Genomic DNA, 18,105 nt, shown 5'->3' with positions numbered 1-18,105 from the left:
CCACCCCACAGTCTCCTTAACCATGGAGATTATGGCAAGAACCTCCTAACCCAGGTCTCTGCCTTGGGTCTTATCTCTCTAACCTATTCTCCACTCAGCAGCCAGGGAACTCTTTCTAAAATGTGCGTCCAGTCCTGTCATTCCCCTGCCTGAAGTCCTTCCCGGTTCCATGGGACAGAGTCCAAATGCCCTAATATGGTCCTCAAGGCCCTGCAGGACCTGGCTGAGTGTCTCTTTCAGTTCCCCATTCCCCACCTCTCTTGCCTCAAGCTCTTGCTCCCATCAGAGAAATCCCCTTTCAGGTCCAATTCTGTTCCATCTCATACACTCTGAGGTCCTAGGGGTTATCAACCCATTTCCCAGATGAGGCTCAGAGATGTCACATGCTTCACCCAAGGTCCCAAGCCTCAACTGTGCCAGCGCTGCACCTCCTTGCCCCGTCAGGGGCCCCAGCAAGAGTTTCAGGGAGGGCATGGCCTCCGAGGTGGGTGGGGTGGGAGAGACATCAATCATGGGAGAGCAGGGAGCAGACCAGTCCCCCAGGCCCAGGGCGCACATGGCAAAATGGAGGAAGCAAGTCAAAGGGAACATGTTCTGCAAGGCCTGGAGGGCTGGACTGAGGCAAATATCCAGTCCTCCGGAGCCAGGGAGAGAGGGCGCAGGCAAGTGGCAGGCCTGGAGGCCAGATGTCCAGCCTCAAATAGGCAGCTGCTGCCAGAGTGCGACTAGCGCTGAGCCAGGGCCGGGTGCAGAGGAGAGAGGCCACCAAGAGAGCTTCGAGGGGACACAAGAAGATGGAGAAGCCGGACACCACTGAGGGGCCCAGCCTGGGGGCCCCAGAGGAAGCAGGGCCTCTACTGTAGAAGTGAAAGTGTCAACAGGCAGTTTGAAACGTAGACCTCAAAACTGCCTTCTCTTGAGATCCAAAGACCAGGGGAAACCCCAGCCCTTCTTGCCCTCCTGGAGAGGGGCCATTTGTTCCGAAGCAGGGGGTGGGGTGACAGGGCCCGCAGCACAGAACACATAGCTTCTAGGAAGTTCCTAGAAGAATCTGGTCAAGAAGAGGGCTGTGGTCTGTGGTCAAGGTTTTGGTGGAACCGGGGGCAGAGGAGGGTGACAGGCATGGGAAGCAAGACCATGCATTCACTCAACAGCACTAAGGAGGGTCCCTCGGTGCCAGGTTCCCAGCAAGGGAGACAGAGATGAATAAGGACGGCCTGGCCCAGGAGGGGAACTTGGGGCCCAGTGGAGGAGGCCACACATGTAAACAGGGAATTATAAAAGAGCCCAGTAAACTGCTATAATGAAGGTATGAAGAGGGCTATTATCTCCCTGGGATTCAAACCCATCTGTTTTTCCAGAAATTACGCCCAGAGGGAGGCCGTGCGCCCAGCCCCCCTCACTCCCCACTGAGGATTTCTGTCCCTAGATGAGAACTTGAAGGGACAAAAGTCTTTGACCCTAAACTGTGCCAGAACAGTGAGGCAGGAAGGACGCATGGGAAAAACAGCTCAGAGCAAGGGGGAAGCCCAAAAAGTCAAAGGGCTCGGGAACTGCTGAGAAACGTACCCGGGTCCTGGGACGTGGAGAAGGAGGCTGAGGGTGGGGGAGAAGCAGTGGCAGCGGGGGTGGGGGGCGCTGGGCCAGGCCAGATTTGAGAATTCTGGGGCCACACTCAAGCCCACACAAACACCAGGGGGTCCCTCTGCCTTCTTAAACTAGGCCGGAGTCTCCTGGGGGTGGGGGCAGGACAAGGGCCTCCTGGCCTCTCCCTCCCCCCTGCACCTGCAAACCACAGGCTTTACCACCCTGCTTCCTAATCTTGAAGGTGCCTGGGGCACCTTCCATCGGGTGGTGACAGCTTTGGAGAGGGAAAAAGGCTCCTCAAAACGTGCGCTTCAATTGCAAGACGCCTACCGATTTCACAAACACCAACATGTAAAAGAAAGCATCTCCAATTTGAAGAAAACTCGTGTGGGCTCTTCGGGCAGCTTCGACTGCCCTATGCTGCTAGCCATCAGGAAGTCCCTCCCAGTGTCTACCTACTTTTTTTTTTTTCTTTTTTTAAAGAATTTAAGGATGCCAAAAGAAAATGAAAGGAACCCCAAGCTCACGATACCCGGGAGAAAATTCTATCTCCGAAGAGCCCATCTGTGGCCTTACATTCCCTGGACCCCTTACAGGTCATTCTGTCTCATGGCCTGATTCCAGACAGCTCGGAATCTAACCAAGGACCGGGAGCTGGGAGCAGATTCAGTTCTGAAGGATCACACCTAACACCTTCTGGCTGTGGATCCTTACTTCCAAATTCCTCAACACATCGAGAGGCCCTGAGTTTCCCAGCAAAAGCAAGACATGGGACAGAAAAGCATGGGACTGGGCGTCAGGTGTGGCTTCAAATACCACTTTGCCACAGACCGCCACTTCCTTCTAAAGGTCCCTGAGTCTATCTCCTCGTCTGTAAAATGGGGATGAGGAGACCTGCTTTGCAGGGTGCAAGTTAATAAAACTGACCGAGTCGACACAATTAAGAAGTCCTAGAACACAGCACACGCTTGGTACACGGGAGGCCCCTTCCATCGAGCGGGCTGCACACACGCGCCTCCGTGTCTTCATGTCCAGGGCAGTAAACTGCACGTGTGGACGAGGCCCTGGACCCCATTCTAAGCATTGCATGCATCTCAGCTCATCAGACCGTCACTTCAGCGGCGCCTGGGCAGCTCAGTTGGTTGGGCATCCGGCTCTTGGTTTCAGCTCAGGTCATGATCTTGCGGTCCTGAGATCAAGTCCTGCATCAGATCAGGCTCTGCACTCAGCTCGGAGTCTGCTGGAGATTCTCTCCCTCTCCCTCTGCTCCTCCCCCTGCTCCTGCTCTCCCTTTCTCTCTCTCTCAAATAAAATATTTTTTTTTAAATCTTTAAAAAATCATCACTTCCATCCTGTGAGGTAGGCTCTGTTCTTATGCCCTCGTAACAGAAGAATAATCTGAAGAAGTATAACAAATGAGAAGTAGTCAATTTACAGGGCCCCATCCACCGATAAGTCAGAGCCGAAGACAGTATAATACAATGCAAAAGATTCATTCCCACCCAAAAACAAAACAAAACAAAAATCCACCTTTTTTTCCCCAGAGCTTTCAACTCTGGCCTCAGCTTCAGTTATCCGAAAATGCACTTTATGTAGGAAAGTCCTGGACCCAGACATCAGCACCAGGAGGAGTTAGTGATGGTTCTGCACAATTAGCACATGTCAAGGGCTGGTGTTCTGGAACCCCATCTGCTCTGACCAACTGCACCAGGAGCCCCGGAAGCAGGAGTCCCGAGGGCAGGGCAGCCCAGCCCCATGTTGCTCCTTTAAATCTATCTGTGGCCGAGACGCAGGAAGCCCCCTCTGGCTCCCAATTAGCGGCAGCAGAGACTTGACGCGCAGCCAGCACTGAAGGCCAGCGGAGGCCTGGCTGTCACCAGCATTGTTCGGCTCCATCTGACGCATATCCACCCCCCTGCAATGTTTCCTTGTTCTCCAGGAAAACCTCCGAGATGCACGCATCTGAAACCAGGTCTGGAGGGAAGGGGTTGCCGGAGGGAGGGGCGGTGGAAGACCCGGCTCTCTCCGGTTCCCAAAACCCAGGCGGATTTTAAACAGACAGGAGCGAGGGCTCCCATCAGCTACGGACCCGGTGGCCCAGAGACACTGCTGAGGTCCAGACACAGAGCACACACCCCATAGCACACACACAGGCCGCAGGACCACTGCCAGGTCCAGATGCAAAGTCACTCCCTGGTGCTCCCGGCCCCACCCCGAGCACAGCGGCCCTGATGGGAACACAGCAGCCCCACCAGCATACCCACAGGGGTGGGGGGAAAGGGGGGAGCCACGGAGTGCGGGGGGGATGGTCCATGTGGGCAGACTGGAGGTGAGAGCATGAACCAGCAGAGGTGGGGGGGTCAAGTCTGAACACTCACCCAGCTCTCCAAGTGCCCACAGGACCCAGCCCATCCACCGCAGCGAGGCCAGCAACAAACTCCCCCTGGACTCTCTCCCCCCTACTTGCATCCTGCCCATCCTGAGCAGGTGAGGGACGAAGCACGCTGACTGATGGAAGCTGGGTAGGAGGTGTCAGAAACAGGAGGGTAAGTGTACGAGCCACTGATCCGATAGGGGCTCGTACGATCCGATAGGAGGATAAACATCCTGAAAATCACAAAATAAAAGCATGGGAGCAGGAATGTTAAGGGGGAGGTGGTGAAGAGGAGCAAAACAGAGGTTAGGGCTTGATGGACATGAATTATCCAAATACCTAGAATGTGCTGTGTCCTATAGACATGGGATCACATTTAACCCTTTCAACGGTAAGCACAACAGACAAATCTCTCTTTCCATAGGAGGCCAAAGAAGCTCAGCAAGAAAAGTAAGGTGCCCAAGGTCACACGGCCATGAGCAGTTGAGCTGGGACTCAAACCCAGAACAGCCAGCCTGCAGCATCTCTACTCCTGCAGGCAACCCAAGCCACCGGGTGCTCAGAAGACAGGACAGGGCAGCTGTGTGCAGCCTAGAGGGTGCGGTGGGATAGCTGGTAGGAGGCGCTAATGCAGAGGGGCGCAGAGAGGCGAAGGGAGCGGGCGAGTGGGCAGGCCAGCCTGGACCCCTGCTCCTAAAGAGCTCAGGCTGCCGTGACTCAGTGGCTGGGCCTCCAGGGAGCGTTTCCGGAGCCTCAGACAGCGCTGCAGACTAGGAGCCACCTGCTGAGCAGAGACACTGGGCCATTACTCACGACTGTTACTCACTCTTCTCTGCACCCTGCCCCCCAGCACAACACTCACTCCCACTCTGCTCCCTGAGAGAGGCCAAAGAGGGCCGAAGGATCTGGACGGTTCTCTCCCTTGCTTCGCGAGCTCCAATCCTGCCAGCGCATCTCCCTCCACCTGAGTCACCGGGACAGAGCCCCAGAGACTCCGGCCCACTCAACCTGACAGCTGTTACCCTCCACTCTGTTCCAAGAAACGGAGCTGCCTGGAGGAGTGGTCACTGGGCACAGAACCTTCCAATCCCAGGGCTAGAAGGGATCTCCCCAACATCTCAGCTGGCTTCCCCGCAGATGCCTGAAGACCTTCCGGGACCCCAACTTCCATGCTGCATGGCTCCTCCAACAGCCCCAAGAACAAGAGCCTCTCTGTTCAGAGAGATGCAGAGCCTTGCAGAGTGTCAGCAGCGGTTAGAGAAACGGAGAGCTCTCCTAAGGCCAACCGCTTGTCTTACAAATGAAGAAACTGAAGCCCAGAGAGGGGATGTGATTTGCCCAAGGCACCGAAGAGGGACTGGAAACAGTCTGCCTGACCCCCCTGCCACCAGTCCCTCCACTCACTGCAAGTCCCTTCACCCCACAGAGCTGGCTGGAGCAGGCCCGGAAAGCCCACGCTCACACACCCCACCCCACCCCCATATCCCAAAGCACTGAAGTTGGGAGAGCTGAAGTCCAGATGAGACAAGAAGGAAGGAGTTGCAGCCAAACAGTGGTTAGTGGGAGCCAGTCACTTTCTAACAGTGACGGGGCATTAGGAACACGGCAGACGGGGAGCTGGACCATGGGCTGCCGGAGGCCATGGAGCTAAAGGGCCAGGCCTTCTGGCAGGACATGATGGGAGGAATTCCTGGGGTCCCAGTGGCCTCCTCTCTGCTCACCTCTCCTCCCCGCTGCCCCTCGCCCCGGCTCACCCCTGCTCTCCCAGGGCTCCCGCCTGGAATCCAGGCTGGCCTCGGCCTCCGCTCCCACGCCCAGCTCAGCCCAGCCGGCCACATCAGACACAGCCCCATGTGCGGTGTTCGAGGCAGCTCATGAGGCACCGAGGAGCCTGTGTCTCTCGCGCTCTCCCACCGGCTCGGGGCACCCATCCCCGCCCGGAGGCCCCTGCCTGCCTGTCTCCCTCTGCACCAACGAAATAACAATAGCAGTAATAATAACCAAGGGTCACATAGCATAGCCTCCCTGCTGGACATGGTTCTATTTATTTCCCACTTTTGACAGATGAGTAAACTAAAGCACTGGCAGGTTAGGAAAGTTCTCCACAGTCACACACTCTGCAAGAGGTGGGGTCAACACCTAAATGCAGACGCCGTGGCTACAGCGTCTCATGTTGACTCCCTGCCTCATGAGAGGACCTCGCTCCACGGTTAAGCTCCTAAGATCCCTGCTTCCTCATCCACGCAGCCACTGAACCCCCGCCGCCCCAGCAGCCTGGTGACACTCAACAGTCCTCGTGGCTCTGGACAGGCAGCCCCTGGACAGACACTCACCAGGCCACTTACGGTCAGGCTGGGAACCCTCGGCCTCAGAACAGGCAGGCTTCTCCACCCCAACTTGGGGACACACTCCTGTTCGTTCATTCATTCAACAAACAGTGAGGGCCCACTGTGCGCCAGGCAGACGGGGGCGGTGAAGGATGCCCCCCGAGAGGAGCCTCTTGATTCCTTAGAACTGCGAGCTGCCTGCGGTCTCGCCTCGCTCCCACCTGCTCCAATCCACCCGTGCCAGGCCTGTGTGTGAAGCCTTGCCAGCGAGGGCTCTCTCCGGGCCTGAAAGGTCTCCCAGGAAGGAGATTTCAGGAGGCCTCCGGATCCAGAAGAGGAGGGCAGCACGTGGGAAGGGAGCCGGGAGAGAGGAAGTGATTCAGGAGAGGATTTCCCGGCGTGGGGTTGAGAAATGTGGACGGAGGACTCCAAGGGCTCTGGCTTGTGGCCTGTCCCCGGATCTCCCCGGCCAGGATGGCCTTCACAGCTGCCCCAATCACCCTCCGAAACAACAGTCCCATCACATTTTCACGTCAAAGCCCTCTGCTGCTCCCAGTTAACCCGGCCCAGAACATCCTCCCATGGCTGGGGCCCAAGCAACACCTGCAGGCTCCCCCAAAGCTGGCCTTCCCCCCACCCACACACACACCCCGCTTACTGGGGCTTATCCTGTGCCGGGCACTAAGCAGGGCACTTCGCAGGTAGGATCTCATTTCATCCCCATCACTGGTCTATGAGGTTTGAGTATCCACCCCACCTGACAGATGCGGACGCCGAGGTCCGGCCCAGGCCACCCAGCCAGCAAGCAGCAGAGCCGGGAGGGTCGGCGCATCCTGTCCGCTCTAACCCAGGGCCGGGGCGTTATCTGACCCATCGTCATGCGCGTGCCACTGTGCCTTCGTGCAGGCCTCTCCCTGGTGCCTGAAGGAGTCTGTGTCCCTTCCGCCTCCTGCAGAACTCCTTCTCAGCCTTCGAAACCCATCTCAAGTGGCACCTCTTCCCCAACACTTTCTCCACTCCATCAGCTCGCACACACTGCTTCCTGCGTGACGTACCCTCCTTCTGCATTGGGCAGAAACCATCCATCTACTCTCCTTCGTTTCTTCTAGACCATGTCCCCCCGACCTTTGCAGCCCCATACTCCTGGCACCTTGCCTGGCATAGGGTCGGTGCCCAAACAGGGCTTTTAAGTGAATAATCAGGGGCCTCGTGTGCCCGGCAGGACTCAGCCACCGCCACACAGCCTCCACTGTGGAGCCCACCCCCAGTCACAAGCAGGCATCAAGTGCCCCCATCACAGCCCAACACCTAGCTCATGTTCCTTGGTGGGAGCTTTTCCCTGTGCCAGTCGGCCTGCCCCTCTCTGCTCAACCAGCCTGGCTGTTTCTGGGAGTCTCAGCCGGTGATTAGGGCCCTAATCAGCAGGACTTCCTGCCAGCGATTGCCAGGGGTGGGGGCGGGGCAGGAGGGAAGCAAGGTCAACCCAAGGTGAAGTTCTCGCAGCCTGGGACCAGGGGAGATTCAGTCAGGGAGATGGACTCATAGACTTTTCCAGCCTCTGCACCTCCCCAGCCTCTCACTGACAGGTGAGGACATCAGGCCCAGCAAGGGAAGGTGCACTGCTCTCCCCATGCCCTGGGCCTTTCTTATACTGCCCTTAAACCCCATGCCTACCCCTCGCCCCTACCCCCCAGCTCCAAGCCCAGGGCCTAACCTACAGACTGCCCCCCATAAAGGGTTGTCGTAGACCAGTGGATTGTTCGGGTCTGGTCAAGGTCAAGAGCCAAAGGCGAGCCCCTCCTCTAAAGGAGCAATGGCCCAGAAATGGAGCAGAGGTGAGCAGGGGCTACACAGGGGAAGCGAGATAGGGCCGGGTTGAGCTCAGGAACCCTCCCCAGCTGTCATCATCATCAACCCAAACCCATTCTTTCTCCAAAAAAATGCTTAATGCCTTTTGCAGCTGCAACTGGGCGGGCCAGGGGTCCGGAAATAGAGCTCACCCCCGACCTGGAGCAACCCCAGCCTCCCTGGGTGGGAACGAGGGCTAGGTGGAGAGTGCAGCTTGCCAGGCCTGGAGGGCTGACCCCTGTTAATGAGGAACGTCAGAGGCACGAGAAAGCGGAGGACCCCAGAGAGGACAGAAGCCTGGGATGAGGAGGGAGTGTGGCCAGGACCCGCCCAGACCACGGGTTCAGAGCTCCCAACTATGTGGCATGCAGGAAGGGCTGGGCATGCTGCTCCCCCACTTCCCACCAAACCAGGGACTGAAACCTAAAGTTGCAGCCAGAGGGATGCAGGTTCAGAGACTTCAGAGAGACCCAGAGGGTATGAGACACAGCAACTTGCAGCAATTATCTGGAGATTCCACTTTAAAATATAGGCGCCACCCCCCTGGGTATAACCCATGGTCAAGAGTAGCCTGCCTGGAGGCCAGGCCAGCCACGTCCTTGCCAGGCCTGGGAGTCTCTGATTCAGTGACTCTCATCAAGGGATGGGATGGGATCCAAGGAGGGGAGCTTGGACTGGTTTATAATAATGCATCTTGTTTACAGTGATGGCAGCTTTCTCAGAGTCCTCCATAAACACAGCTCTGCATCGGCTCCCCTGGGCAGACAAGGTCTCGGGAGGTCCCCTTAGCTCCCCGCCTCCCCCCACTCACAGGGAGAGAGACAGAGACAGAGAGACAGAGACATGGGCGGGGAGAGAGTCTCTTCTCTGGGCTGATGCTGGGACCCCTTGAGGGGGTCCCTCCACTCTCTGGTCCCATAATCCTCCTGTCTTAGGGATGGAACAACCATGGGACGGAGAAGAGTCTACCCAGAATGGAGCTCCTGGAGAAACACCAGCTCCACCACCGACCCGTAATAATAACAGTTACTAACATTTATCACTCCCTTACTATGTGCCAGGCACTGTTCAAGGTGTTTCAAATAAAACCAACTCATCTGATACTCACAACCATCCCGTGACACAGGTGCAATTCTTACTCCACACTCCAGACGAGACAACCGAGGCTTGGAGAGGTTCGGCACCTGCCAGAGCCACGCAGCTAATCAGCAGCGTGGGCCGGAGCTGGGCCCCAGCGATCTGGCCTTCGGAGCCACGTTTTCTGCCTCACTGTGTACCTCCTGTGTGCAGGCCTAGCAAACCTCCCCGGCCCGGCCGTCTCAAGCCCCCAGGCCGCTGCCCCTCGTTAGCGCTGAGCACACCCTGCCAGGCAGGTGGCAACGACCGCCAGGAAGGCGAAAGGCCCGGGCCTGCCCTCGAGGAGCTCGTAATCCAGCCAGAAGAAAGGTGGGCTCGCAGGAAGTTTGCCAGCACCAGGAAAGCGGAGGGGTCCCCTATTCTCTGCCGAGAGACTGGGCTCAGACACCACTACTGTCACTGCTCTTGGCTCCCCGGGACCGCGCCCTCCTGGGCCAGTCCCTCCTGCCTCCCCGAACAGCCAAGGCCGGAGCTACGAGCCTCCAGCCCTAAAAAGGCAGGGATTACAGAGCCCAGACTGGCCCCGGAGGAGGCAGCGCCAGGGCCTGGCTCGGGCCCACCTACCACCCCACCCCACCCACCTACCACCCCGCCCCACCCCACCAAGCTCCAACGCCACGGACACCGACCATCTCTCGGAGGGAAACCTAGGTGTGGACAAGTGGGAAGACGGCCACGGTCACCAATCTGAGTAGAGGCAAGCAAGGGACCCGGTTGTGCCTCCTGCCACCTCCCCTCTTGGGAAAGCACTTCGGGCAATTTGAGAGAAGGAAGGAGAGGAGGGCCAGGTGTGACCTTGCATAATGGAGCAGGGCACCCAGGGGGCTGGGCACGGCCCGCAAGGCTGGCAGCCCCGCCACCCCACTCCTCTCGTTCCAGCTCGCTGGTGCCCACACCTCTGTGCCCCTAATGGCTTGAAAGCTGAGGGCCAGGGCCATGGGAACACAGCACCGGGGACAAGAGTCCCTCGGGTCTCTGAAAACCTCTCTGCCCCTCCCCCCAGCATCACACCCACTTGGCTTTTTTCAGAGTCCAGTAACCGGGAGGGTCTTTCTCTGCCCCCCTCCAGCACACGACCCCCAGCTGGACCTCTGTTTCCCTTTCTGGGGAGAGACTTGTGGCCCCAGAAATAGGCCACAAGAACAGCCCGTGGCTCAGAGCCGTCGCCGTCCACACCAGCTCTGACCCTGACTGGGCGAGGCTCAAGGGCGCACTGGGCATTTCGCCTTCCCGCCCCGCTACTGGGTCCCTGTCGGGCCAGGGGACAGAGTGTCCTGATGAAGCAGCCTCATCTGGTCCCGGCTCGAGACGAGGAACTAGACAGACTCGGAAGAGGACTTCATCGTCAGGCCAAGCCAGGACTGACTGGAGATGGGGCGGGAGGGCGGGGGGCTGACCCGGGTGACCTCAGACCCTACTCCTTCACCCTCGCCACTCAGGAGAAAAGGAGTCACAGGGGCTCGGGGGGAGACGCAGGCTGGGACAGGAAGGACGGAGCCCAGGTGGGTCCTGAGCCCAGCCCAGAAGCTCCCCTTGACAGGAAAAGCCCCAGCCTCCCGGGGTTTGGTGCCCAGAAATCCCTAACCCCAACCCCACCTGCCTCTCTCCTCCCCGTGCCTGGTGCAGGGAAACAAGTCTGGAGAGACAGTGTGGAGGGAGTGAGGTGACCTGCTCCTCCCACGCTCCTCCCCAGCAACCCCACCACGACTTACACAAACCCGCAAACCGTTTCAGGCTGTCCTGACAACCCTGTGTTATTTCACAAATTTGGAAACTGAGGCTCAAGTGAGAGTCACCCCAAAGATCTCCAGGCAGGCTGGGGAGGCCCCTTCCCATAGTGGGGGGTGCGGATAGAGGACGACACACTGGGCAGGAGCTTGAGCTCTGGAACCTCCAAACGCACCCCTGCCCCTAATCCTCACACCCCTGCCCCTAATCCCTTAGCTAGGAGCAAGGGCTCTAAGTGCAGGGGGCAGGGGGCAAGGCCTCCAGGCGCCCCCATCCCGCACCGCGTCACGCAGCCCACGGGTCTGTGCTGGCCCTCGTGGGGTTAACCAGCAGGGCACGGCTCAGAGTGAGGCAGGAAGAATCGGAAGAAACTTCGAATCTTTGCAGGAAGCAGCTGGGGCAGACCTGGTAGGAGAGCGAGCAGTGGGTGCGAGGGGAGGGCGTCAGGCTCTGGGCTCCCCAACGCTGGCAGGGGCTGGCAGGGCGGAGGCCGCGCCTTCCGGCTCCCCCATTCCGGGTGTCAGAGAATTTCTGACTCCCAAGTATCCCAGGACCTCAGCATCCCAAGAGACCGTCAGGGTCATCTCTCCTAACCGCATCCCCGCTCAGGAATCCTTCCAAGCTGTTTCCAGCCTCTGTCTGAACTCCCCCCAGAACGGGAAGCTCACTACCTTACAAGGCAGCCCATTCTCTCGCTGAGCAGCCAGGCCTCTTAAGAAACCCTTCGCTAAACCTGAGCCAAGCTTCCTTCACCAAACAAAAATCCTTTCTCCCTCTTTGCTTCCTGTTCCTACCTCACTACACCCAGGGCACTGAGAATGCCCAAACCCCCTCGCTCTAGTCCCCCAGAGATGGGAAGATGGTCACCGGACAGCAAGGTCAGCTCTGAACTCACCTGCACCCCGCCCAGCCCCCCTCCGCCCAGCCGCCAGCTCCCGGTGTACAGGATTCTGGATGCTGCAGCCCCCCTGGGAGACTCGAAGCTGGGGCTCTGAGGGAAGTGAAGTGGGGAGCAGTACCGGGTGAGCCGGAGGGAAGGAGAGGCAGGGGTCTGGAAGCCGAAGGTCCCACATCACCACCCTGGGGTCCTGCAGACTGGCGGAGACCGTCCCCAACCCGGGATCCCAGCACCGGGGCAGCTCTCCTACCCGCTCCCCACGCGGAGCCTGGTCCCCACAGCCCGGGCCGGAGGGGTCCGGCAGGGTGGCGCTCGCTGTAGCAAGCTCCGAGGACCTGGGGGAGAGTGAGGGTGGGGGAGACAGGAGGAGGCGCCAGCTGGCAGAGCCAGAAGCAACTTAACGCCAAGTCTGAGCCACAATGGTCCCCACCCCACCCAGGCAGCTTCAGGAAGGGGCCCTGCAGAGACTCGAGGAAAGAGAGCGCTCCCCACGCCCTCCTGACCCCGCTGCTTTGACTCTGCGGCTTCCACAAGAGAAACCCCTGTCCCAGAAGCCTCTGGAACCCCGGTTTCCAGTTCGTCCTCTGACCCTCATCCCACAACTGCGTGTCCTGCCCTCCCCTACCCAGCACCCATCCGGTCCACTAGCCCCATCCCACCCCTGCAGGGAGCCCAGCTTGGGAGCGCAGCAGGCCTCTCCTGGTCACCCCTCGGTCCCCCCTCCCAGTTTCCTCTTCTAGGACAGTGGCCAGCCTAAAAACATCTGGGCAGGCCGTCCTGGCCCTGGTCCTGAATTGGGGGGGGTGGGAGGCCAGACACTGAGGTTAGCGCTGCCTACTCTCCCACTGGGGAAGGGGTGGCAGGTAGGGCACCCGAGGGTCAGAGGAGGAGATGGGGAGCAGGAAGAGAGGAAGGAGAGGGGGGTGGAAGGCAGCTGCCTGTGTCTGTTCATTAACCACCTGGATTAGCCATTTCTGCCCAGAGGGGTGAGGAGGGAGTAAGAGCTGCTGGGGGGCGGGCGGGGGCGGGGGGACCGGCAGGGGCACTCATGCTCGGCAGTGCCCAGGTGCCCAGGTGCCCGGGCTGAGGGGAGGGCGGCAGGGCAACCCTTCCAGGCCTGCCGGCCCCTCCCTCCAGGAGATGAGAGCGGGGAGCAAGGAGAGCCCCAAGGAGGAGAACAGGGCCCGGAAGCAGCTCCAGCGGGTGGCATCCCCCGGTCCTGGCCGCGTCTCCCTCTCGGTCTCCCTCTCCGGCCAGCCCTGGGATGGGCAGCAGGCAGGGGCAGGGGAAGAGACCAGTACCTCCTGAGACTCCTGCTCCCAACCTCCCCCTCTCGCCCTGCTGGCCTCAGCCTCAAGCAGCCACTGACACCAGCAACTTCCCCAGCAAAGGAAACTCCTTCCGACTGGTCCCTCAGAGCGGGGACCACCGCACCCCAACATCCCTGCCGGAAGCAGACACCAAAGGCAGGAGACAGGAGACTGACAGGTTGGCCTGGGGAGGGGGGAGGACAAGCCAAGCCGGACCTGCGACCAGGGGGGCTGGCCTCGCCCTCCCCTAAGTTACAGCCCTCACGGCACCCACACCCCACACTCACCTTCCCAGCCGAGGGCCACCGGGTGCCGGGGGGTGTCTGGGCTCCCGGGACACGGCGGGGGCAATGACGGGGCAGCAGTGCGGCTGGCAGGAGGCGGGTGGCCGGGGAGGGCGTGAGCGAGCCTTGTGTCCAGGCGGGAGCGGGCAGGGCGGCGGAGCTGGTCCCAGGGCCACTGCTGGGAACAACTGGCCAGGGCGCTGCGCGCCGGCTCCCTCCCCGCGGGCGGGGCACCGCCTCCTTCCCCTCCTCCCGGAGCCGCCGCCTCCTTTAACCCCTGCAGCGCTCGGCTCCCCTCCCTGCACCCTGCGCCCCTCCCTGCACCCTGCGCCCTTCCTTGCACCCTGCTCCCCTCCCTGCACCCTGCGCCCCTCCCTGCACCCTGCGCCCTTCCTTGCACCCTGCTCCCCTCCCTGCACCCTGCGCACCTCCCTGCACCCTGCGCCCTTCCTTGCACCCTGCTCCCCTCCCTGCACCCTGCTCTCCTCTCTGCACCCTGCGCCCTTCCTTGCACCCTGCTCCCCTCCCTGCACCCTGTGCCCCACGCCCCACTGGGCCCCCTCCGGGCCCAGAAATGCGGCCTCCCCTCCCGCAGCCACAGCCCCCGTAGCCAGCCCGGACCGGAAGCAGGGCATCGGAGGGCTTGGTGACAGGTGGCCAAGAGGTCCCGGAGCTCAGGTAAGAAACCCAAACCCGGCTGCAGAGAAATGGGCAGAGGGCTGCTGACTGGAGAAGGGTGTTTGGTCAGAGGGTAATGGTGATAACCACGAGAGCACCAGCTCCCAGTTTCTGTAGAGCACCCCAATCTACTACGCCAGTCCCAACTCATTTTGTGACAGGAGACCTAGACTCTCACTTCCGAACCTGTTTGGGTTTTTTTTTCCCTTTATCTGTCAAATCTGGGATAACAGTCACTGCTTTTTTCTCTCGGCTTCGTGGGCTGGGTGAAGACATTTGTGACCCTATATTCGAAAGCCATGTGAAGTGACCTCTAGCTAATGAGATGCCTGCTTCAGTTCTCTTTGAAATACATCAATCACAGGGACTGATGGATGGAGAGAGAATAGAAATGTTATAAAGCAAATAGGCCAGAGAATTCATTATAGAATCCAGGGAGCTTACCTGATAATCCTTTCAACTGTTCTATATGCACACACAAAAAATTTTTTTTAATTACAAACATCAGGGGAAATGCGATTTGAAAAGTTTGCAGCACCATGTGAATGATAAGAGTTAAGAAGCAGATGGGATTATTTTGGGCGGGAGGGAAAAGTCATTTTGCTGCACGCCTGTTGCATGCCAGGCACTTAAAAAATATTCTCTCTCACTTAATCTTCAAGTCTCCCTTATTCTAGCTGAAGAAAGTGATCTTGGAGAGGTTAGGTGACTTGTCCGAGACCACGCAGGGTGGTATGGAGGGGAAACTCAGCCTCGGACAGGCTCGCTCCAGAGCCAAGCTCCCCACCACTCAGCCCTCCAGAGACCGACAGGCTCTTCTCTTGCCCATCTGGGCGGCCTTTGTAGGAGGTCCTGGGCCAGTGATCTGCATCGCAAAGCCTCAGTTTCCCCTGCTGTACGATGAGTTTGAATCCACAGGTCCTCAAGATGTCTTCCAGTTCTAACACTCACTAATTTGTATTAATTCAGCCAAACCCTTCTCCAAGCTTCAATCTTCCAAAGAGTAAAGTGACAAGGAAGGCCCAGAGGAGGGGCAAACGGCATCAGGAAAAATTAGGGGGGCATCCGGGGCCAGTGATAGTCAAGCCATCCGAGGGCTGCTCCCCCTCACTTGGGCAACAGTGAAACCCTGTGGATTCAGGCAAGAGGGGCACCTTCCCAGCACCCTGTGTGGACAGGGTGGAGACAGAAGCATCATTGCGCCCACTCCCTGCCTCCAGAACAAGATGACTTCACCCCTTCCTAAGTGGAGAGCCTGGGTTCCCAGAGTCCCAGATTCCAGCACATCAGAACCTACCAGCCTTGCCGGTGGCCGCAGACTGTGTGTGTGGGTGCTGCCAGAGACAGAGATGGGAGAGAATGGCCCCACTGGCGGTGCCTCTGAGCCTGAGGACTGTGTCGGGAGACCTGCCCAGTGGCCTTGGTTCCCTGCCCAGCCCTCACTGGCCCCAACTCTAGAGCAAAGGTGAATCCCAATAGCCTTGTCCTGCTCACCCCCACACCCCTGCAGACCAAGGGTGGCTTGGGGGCTTAGATCAGCCCCGTCAGGTGAGGGAAGGGAGAGATTCCACGTCAGCAATCCGGGCTCCTCTAGAGGTGGATGGGGAGTCTGCCACAAAAGTGGGAACCCCTCTCCCCATCCCCAAGTGCAGGACTGCACATCTGATTCCAGGGTGATCCTCTCCATCTCCTAACGCACACCCACTATCACCCTGATTGACACCAAACTGTCCCCGGCTCTCCACTGCCCACCAGATCCAGTCTGAGCTCTGCAGAAGGACCCTCTGTGACAAAGCCCCACCTCTGAGCCTTTTCAAGGCACAATTCCCTCTTCCATCAGCAATCAGGCTTCAACTCAAAAGCCACATCCTCCCTGGGTCCTTCTGCAACTGCACCATTTGGTAGGTACCTTGCCTTCCTCTGAACACCCAAGGCTCTTGCTCATACATTAACGCCAGGACACTCACTTGTCGGGTGCACTTCTAGATCTCCCAGTGAGTTGAGCAAAGATTTATTCTTCATCCTCTTCCCCGACCCCAGTGTGCTCAATGCCCAACACAAGGTGGGCACCTAGATTCTCAAAGAATGCAGAATGAAAAAACGGATGGTAGAGAGATGGATGGAACTGAATAAAAGAGCACTTTTAAACGCTTGATTCTGCACCAGACTGTACCCCAGACAACTTTGGCAGACTTTTATCTTCAAAGCTGTATAAAAAACTGACTGTGCTAAGATACGAGGACCATGTACATGACGTCCCAGGCGCACCCCAACCACCCCAGGTCTGCAGCAGACAGGAGGAGCTCTGAGACATGCCAGCCTCAGCTGCTTGCCAGGAGCCCCTAGAGATGCCTCGTTCTATCGTCCACCCCAAAACACCCCTCTTTCCCAGCCCTCCTGCTCCAGCACCTGGGCACAGAAGCGTGAATTCAGCAAGTCTCTAGAAACCACACAGACAGGAAGTCGAAGAGCTAGAGGATCCCAAAGAAAAATAAAAGCCTTCCCTTTTATTTCCAAGAGCTGTCCCATAGCTGATGCTCCACCGCCGCCGCCCCCCCGACCCGGGCTTTCCCATGTCAGTCCCAGCATCTCACACACATGCCCGTGCACACTCATACGCAGAGTGAGAGCTGCTTTCTACAGAAGCCGGCTCAGCCCCTTTTCCCTCCCCTGCTCTGCTCAAAGCCTCCTCCCTGAGCCAAAGCAGGCCGAGGGATTCCCAGGGTTTCCCGTCTCCCCTCCCCCTCCTAAGCCAGCCCTTGCCCCTTTCTCTCCTCCCCCCCTCCCATCCCCAACTGCAGGACTGCACATCTGGTTCCAGTTGTGGTTGGTCCGTTCAGGGGTAGGCCTGGGGGTTTTTCATAAAACTGAATAATACCAGTGTTGGAGCCTGTGGAGCTGGGGGAAGGGTGGGCAGAAGGCCGGAGGGGCGGGAGGGAGAGAGGCAGGGCAGCAAGGAGCCAGGGAGACACAGAGAACCCCCGAAAGGAGCAGGGCTGTGCCTGGCATCCAGGAAGGATTCAATGGATGCTTGTTGAGGGAGGAAAGAAGCCGGAGAGACAGAGAGCAGGAGAGCCAGGAGGAGAGAGGGCAGGACAAAGAGGGGATCAGAAACAGAGACCCAGAAGGAGGAGAGCCACGAAGCTGGGGGTGGGGGGACAGGGCCACTGCGCCACAGAGCAGCATTGAGAAGAACTGGGAAAATGAATTGTGCCTGTCGGGGCCAGGTGCTGAGTTAGGCACTTCCAGTGCAACAGGAGGGATGTGACAGAAAGGAGGACAAAGGGACACACAGAGACTGGGGAGAAAGGGCCAGGATGAAGTCCAGAACGTTGGATCCCGATTCCCCCAGGCCTCTGGGCCCCAGGGGGGAGCACAGAGCTGCTCCCAGGTTTTCCCTCATTCCATTTGCATCAAGATTTGAGTGCCTACCCTGCACCAAACCTTTCCCGGGTATTTTTCCCATTTTTCCACTATAGCAAAATGGCTATAACTCCTATCAGTCTCCGAAACAGGCTCAGAGCAGTTAAGCGATTTACCCAAAACCACAGGGCAGCTGACAAAACACACAGAATTTGAATCCAGGGCTTGCAACTCAAGAGTGGGCATTGCGGGCCCCTGTGCACCCACCAGGGGTCATGTCATGTAACCCCCACTCTTGCAGGGCCTGATGCACTAAAGGGCAAGCTCCTGTGGGGGGGCCAAGAGTAGACCAGCACCATCCAGCAGGCAGGGACTGACTTCCCAATCTCCCCAGGATGGGGGCAGGAGGGGCAGGAGCTTCCTCTCTAGCACCCTTGCCCCCCCCCCCCATTCTCTTCCTGCCTCCCCACCGGAGAAGGCAGGGCCATATGCCCAGGTCCCAAGCAGAGAGGCCACGGGCCTCAGAGGGCCTCAGAGTCCGACTGGGCTCAGAGCACAGCTGGCTGGGAGC

At 58.8% G+C, this 18,105-nt stretch overlaps 1 protein-coding gene and 1 long non-coding RNA gene across 15 annotated transcripts in view; one reads left to right on the top strand and one right to left on the bottom strand.

Annotated features, from left to right (window-relative positions):
- The window catches only part of TNS1 (tensin 1), a 204,346-nt gene that overhangs the window by 122,011 nt on the left and 64,230 nt on the right, over positions 1-18,105 (bottom strand). Inside the window, exon 1 of one of the 14 annotated variants that reach the window (XM_077885497.1) lies at positions 13,497-13,698. The exons of 12 other annotated variants lie outside the window; for them this stretch is intronic. Coding sequence is in view for 1 of the 2 variants with exons in the window: in XM_077885492.1 (XP_077741618.1) it covers positions 9,245-9,250 (6 nt within the window). In the remaining variant the exon portion in view is untranslated. Of the gene's footprint in view, positions 1-9,244; positions 9,739-13,496; positions 13,699-18,105 lie in introns of those variants that run through there. One more of the 14 variants, XM_077885492.1, reaches the window with a different exon arrangement.
- LOC144306151 (uncharacterized) lies at positions 12,988-16,688 on the top strand. The gene is made up of 2 exons (XR_013373176.1): positions 12,988-13,387; positions 14,089-16,688. It is a non-coding gene; the product is annotated as an uncharacterized LOC144306151 (long non-coding RNA).

The sequence above is a fragment of the Canis aureus genome, chromosome 36 (genome assembly GCF_053574225.1).
Source record: "Canis aureus isolate CA01 chromosome 36, VMU_Caureus_v.1.0, whole genome shotgun sequence".
Taxonomy (NCBI): Eukaryota; Metazoa; Chordata; class Mammalia; order Carnivora; family Canidae; genus Canis; species Canis aureus.
This window is presented reverse-complemented; position numbering and strand designations above follow the sequence as displayed.